Source organism: Lycium ferocissimum, chromosome 10, assembly GCF_029784015.1.
Source record: "Lycium ferocissimum isolate CSIRO_LF1 chromosome 10, AGI_CSIRO_Lferr_CH_V1, whole genome shotgun sequence".
NCBI lineage: Eukaryota > Viridiplantae > Streptophyta > Magnoliopsida > Solanales > Solanaceae > Lycium > Lycium ferocissimum.
Window position 1 is genome coordinate 2,090,816 of NC_081351.1, and position 5,849 is coordinate 2,096,664.

Genomic DNA, 5,849 nt, shown 5'->3' on the forward strand with positions numbered 1-5,849 from the left:
CGATCCGCATGACTCTACTAGACATTGTTCAATACTGTGAGATCGATTAATCTAAAGCTCTGATACCAATTTGTCACAACCCAATTTGAATAGTCGTGAAGGCACTAACTCCCCCGAGTCAGTAAGCTATCCAATAGGTCATTTAAAAGACTAGAGAATAACAATAAAGCGGAATAAGCATAGAAGTCATTTTTAAGTCTGAAGTCTTTATAAATCATAAGTGCGAAAATAAAAGTACATCAAAGCCCGAATCTGGTGTCACAAAGACATGAACCCACTAAGATAGAATAATACAAGTGTGGAATGTAACTGAAATGTCTAGAAATGAATATACAACAAGACAAAATGGAAGAGAATTCGGTGCCATGAATCCCATGGTGGCTCACCTTGAACTTTTGATGGTACTCTTCACAACTTTCACCAAACTCTTTAATGGCACTGGTACTCGGCATAGAATCTGCATACAAAAAAGTGCAACAAGTGTAGCGTGTGCACAAAAACAACGGGTACTCAAAGAACATCATCGATCGACCCTAGATAAAATGGAGATGAGTATTGGTCTTCGATTACTACTACTACACTTAGAAGCCATTAGTCCAAGATACAAAATAATATGAAAGATTAAGTATTTAGCCCACAAAGACAATAAACAATCCAAAACAGTTCAATCAGGAAGAATCATTAATAACAATTAAAGTATGAATGCAATGCAAGGTCTTTCCATCCATCATTAGGTACACACACATTCGAACATTAACGAATCGTGACCCATGGGGGACTCGCGAGGTCCATATGCCACCTGAAATACTAGATCTCTCATATCACATTAGGTCATTAGCCATATTAGGCTCCAAATATCATAACGTAGCCCCGTAGGCTCTATATACATATCTCTTAGCCAATCGGCTCAAAATCATCATCACTCTGTCCAATCAGTTTTTCCACGGACCCACAATTGTATCCTCAATAATAATAGACATGAGATATAAAATAAGTATGAATATGACATACCACACAATAATAAGTAAGAATATGAAACAAAGATTCCATTTAGGTTAGCATAAGCCATAAAGGTCTAACTGTCACACCCTACCCTTGGTAAGGCGTGATTGGCACCCGGCACCTTACAGGAATCGAGCGAACCAACTTATCACTTACATCCTCCGTGTCTCAAATGGAAACAATAAGATCAAGAGGCTAAATATGAACATAATATCATGCATAAGTAAATGTACAATAGACCCATGATGCCGACATTACTATTATCACACTATGACTAAGCTATTCACAGGACATCTACAAAGCCTCTATGAATATGACTGAAGTGTATATGTTGGGACAGGGTCCCCGACATAACCTCTTGTCACAAAAAAAACATATGCAACTTAGACTCGGCAATGCTCCAGGAAGAAGTGGAGCTCACCAATCAAAGCGGTACTGCAAAGGCGACCACGATGAAAGATTCTCGTCTCGTCTATCTACACCTGCGGGCATGAACGCAGCGTCTACAAGAAGGGACGTCAGTACGAGCAATGTACTGAGTATGTAAGGCATGAATAGTTTTATGATATCAGAATAAATATAACATAAGATAAAGTAAGTAATTATACCTCGTACTCTTCTTAAGATCTCTATCATGTAAACTACTCATCTACAGGAAAAACATTTCATACACATCCATACATAATATACACACACTTTCATTCACATACATTTACTATACATACTTCTGTCATATCCGTACACGGCCCTTTCGGGACTCGGTGTTATCTTGCCCGGCCATATAGGCGCGGTGTTATCTTGCCCGGCCATATAGGCGCGGTGTTATCTTGCCCGGCCATATAGGCGCGGTGTTATCTTGCCCGGCCATATAGGCGCGGTGTTATCTTGCCCGGCCATATAGGCGCAGTGTTATCTTGCCCGGCCATATAGCGGCGGTGTTATCCCCAGCTGATCAGTGGGATGCAATGCATGCATACATACATACATATGTACACATAAAAATACAAAAATGCAATCAACGTTATCATTAGCATTACTATTGTCACTATATCATTCCTTGAAGAATTAACCATCGTATGATGAAATCGATAATGTCATGGGAGTCTCGAGAATCATGAACTTAGGTAGCACTAAAAATAGAATCGTTATCTTCGCTGTATCTCACCTCGAAGGAACGAATGACATGAGATGAGACCATCAACAATAAGTAAAATCAGGGGATTCATGGAATGGCTCAATAATCTCATAATGCTCTCAAATCATAGCTTCAGAGTTGCTAGAGGAGAATCATCATCATTGTCACAATCATCATAGAACATATTTCATTTAACATCATAAGAAGCTTTAAGAGTCATGAACTTCTAGCTTTTGAAAACAAGGAGGTTATGAAAACATTTATGGGATCATAACTTAGGAATCATGCCTTTGAAAGAAAGGACGAGCCTTAACATACCTTTTTGGTTGCCTTAACTTTAACTACTCAACTCTTGTCCTCCCAGGCTCGTAAATCTATAGTCAAGAAAATTTATACAATTGTTAGACTCACTTTTATACGCTTGTCTTAGTCCTTCAAATAAGTCTTTCTAGAATATGCCGAAAACTGACTCAGTTTTACCCCTCTAAAACTGAGTTACAATACAAGACAGTAATACTGTCCAGAATTTCTGTTTTGCTAGTTTAGGGTGATTTTCACTGATATCGTGGTTAGTTTTGATGTTCTGAAACCATTGAACGTAATTAGACATTTGATTGTGTATATATATATATATATATATATATATATATACTCTTGTACAAGCTAAGGGAAATTGGCTAAGGAAGTCGACATATTTACTTGATCGTTGCTTTGGGAATTGATAACTAAGCTTGAATCTTGGAGAAGTAGTATCTACTTCAAATTGTTGTCATATTGGCTTTGTTGCTACTTTGATAGTTTACTTGCTTTGCGGGTTGAGAAAGAATATCTTGAGACACTTCGATATGATAACATGATCATTGAGAGTATAATTTTGTAATTGAGTTATAAGTATGCTAGAGTCATATTGGTGTTATGTGAAGCATTTTTGTAAGACGACTTAATTCGCCCACATATACAGATTGCTTGAGCATTATTGCATTCTTGATTATGGGGTGACGACCGTTCTTGATTTCGGATCTTGCCCATCTTGACTTTGGATTTACATTCGTCTTGATGATGGACTTTTGTCCATTCTCGAGTATGTGTGGAAAGCCACTTTCAACATGACTCATGATTCTCTTGATTATTGGGTGATGACCCTTCTTGATAGGGGCTTCGGTCCTTCTTGATAGGGGCTTTGGTCCTTCTTGATTTGGGCTTCGGTCGTACTTGATTTGGGACTCCGGTCCTTTTTGTTACTCGTGTATACTTTGATATGATTGTATGACGTATGTGTTGGGCGAAGTTAAATAATTGAATGACTTTCTTGAATTAGCTTTGAAAGCCTCCTTGTCACTAGAGATATAATTATTGTTATTTGGAACCACTCCTTGGGTTGATATTTGATTCTCTTGAATATCGTACATAGCTTACTTTAATAAGTCTATTCCTTGAATTAGCTTCAAAAGCATTCTTGACACTTGGTATTTAAAGCTTCGAAAGCTTTCTTGACACTTGGTATTTGAATTATTAGTATCTTGAAATATCTAGGGTTTGGTGATCCTCTTGAAATGTCGTACACTGATTAAGTACTTAGTTATTAATCGGATAAGCTTATGTCTTGAACTTACTCCTTGCACTTATATTTGATTCCTAACTCACTATTAAATTAACCAAATAGTGAAATTTCTCGAATTTGCTTTGGAAAGCTTCTTGATATCTGAGGCCTTGAACTATTTTAATATATGATTTTCATCCTCTTGAAACCATTGTACCTTCGTTAAGGACTTGATGATGATTTTGACAAGCTTATTCCTAGAATTTATGGTTGCACTCCTTACATAGCCTACTTCTCTTTTTTATATGAAATGTTAGTTATGTGCCACTAAGCTTTATGCTTAGCTATAGTTTGTTGCTATCGTAGGTGATGGTCCAAGTGAGACTTAAGGATGGCCAATTGAGGTAGACTATTTGGAAAGCTTAGATCAAGATCACATTTGCATGAGCATGTTCATTTTGCATACTTTTGGGGACTTGTACGAGATCCATGTGACACACTTAGGTATGCACTTTTGAAACTTGTTTACATGGGCCTCTACCGTTACTAAATTATTGTGAATATCTTATCAAATAAATTTCTTCTGAATGTTGAGGTATGAAATTTGCTTTTGTTTCGTAAGTAGCATCCTCTCAAAAGGGGGTGCTATATACCCTGCCCGCACTCTTCCAAAATTCTCCAGGAATCTCATCAGGTCCGGTCGCTGTTCCCCTGCTCATCCTATGAATAGCTCCCTTAACCTCCTCAACCTTTATACTCCTACAATATCCAAAGTCGCGACGCCTAACAGAGTACTCCAAATCTCCCAACACGATGTCTCTGTCCCCTTCTTCGTTCAAGAGTTTATGAAAGTATGACTGCCATCTCCGTCTAATGTGAGCTTCCTCCACCAGCACTTTGCCATCCTCGTCCTTGATGCACTTCACTTGATCCAGATCGCGTGCCTTTCTCTCTCTCGCCTTAGCAAGCCTGCACAACTTTTTATCCCCACCTCTGTCCTCTAGTTCTGTATAAAGGCATTCAAAGGCTGCCGTTTTTGCTGCCGAAACTGCCAACTTCTCCTCCCTTTTCACCATCTTATACTTTTCCCTATTCGTCCGCTTCTCTTCATCATCCTTGCTATCTACCAACTTCGCATACGCCTGCTTCTTTTCTTCCACCTTCTTTTGGACTTCTCCATTCCACCACTAATCCCTTTGGTGCCCACACGGCGACCTCTAGAGACCCCCAGTACATCTCTAGCTACTTCCCTAATGCAACTGGTCGTCCTATCCTATATACTGCTCGCATCCCCCCTACTATCCCACGATCCCATTGCCATCAACTTCTTTCCCATCTCTAGGGCACTAGACAACGTCAAACTCACCCACCTAATCCTTGGTCGGTCATCCACGACCCTCGTCTTCTTCGTCCTCTTTATCTCCAAATCCATCACCAATAGCTTATGCTGGGTCGTAAGATTCTCACTCGAAATGACCTTGCAATCCTTACAGAGACCTTTATCATCTTTTCTAAGGAGCCAAAAGTCTATTCGCATCACAGCCACCGAGCTACGGAAGGTTACCAAGTGCTCCTCCTTCTTCGGAAAACTCGAGTTGGCTACCACCAATCCAAAAGCCTTTGCGAAATCCAGGAGTGAGACTCCTCCTCCGTTCCTGTCCCCGAAGCCAAACCCCCCATGCACACCATCATAACCCCTCGAAATAGACCCAATGTGCCCATTGAAATATCCTCCTACGAATAACTTTTCAGTAGGCGGTATACTTCCCACCACTTCATCCAAGTCCTCCCAAAGGCGCCTCTTTTCCTCCTCGTCCAATCCCACTTGCGGCACGTAAGCACTAATGATGTTCAAGGAGAACCCTCCAACGACCAACTTAACCGCTATCATCCTGTCATTGATCCTCCTAACCTCTACCACCTGGTCTCTTAGCTCACTATCTACTAAGATCCCTACCCCATTCCTATACCTCGACCTACCTGAGAACCAAAGCTTATACCCATCCACATCCTTAGCTTTAGGTCCTACCCATTTAGTCTCTTGGACGCAAGAAATATTAATCCTTCTCTTCTTAAGAATCTTAACTAACTCTATGGACTTTCTCGATAAAGTCTCAATATTCCAAGACCCAACTCTCAACCTAGAAGCTCCCTTAACCCCCTTGGCCCCCC

The 5,849-nt window shown here is 40.1% G+C and overlaps 1 protein-coding gene across 1 annotated transcript; it reads right to left on the reverse strand.

Moving 5' to 3' along the window:
• Positions 1-4,950: 4,950 nt before the first annotated feature.
• On the reverse strand, positions 4,951-5,568 carry LOC132033452 (uncharacterized). The gene has a single exon (XM_059423430.1). It carries the CDS (start codon positions 5,566-5,568, stop codon positions 4,951-4,953), a length of 618 nt encoding a protein of 205 aa, XP_059279413.1.
• Between the last annotated feature and the right edge of the window lie 281 nt (positions 5,569-5,849).

What these genes read in the sequence shown, in the direction of transcription:
- LOC132033452 (XM_059423430.1), bottom strand. Translation starts at nt 5,568, where the DNA reads ATGATAGCGGTTAAGTTGGTCGTTGGAGGGTTCTCCTTGAACATCATT.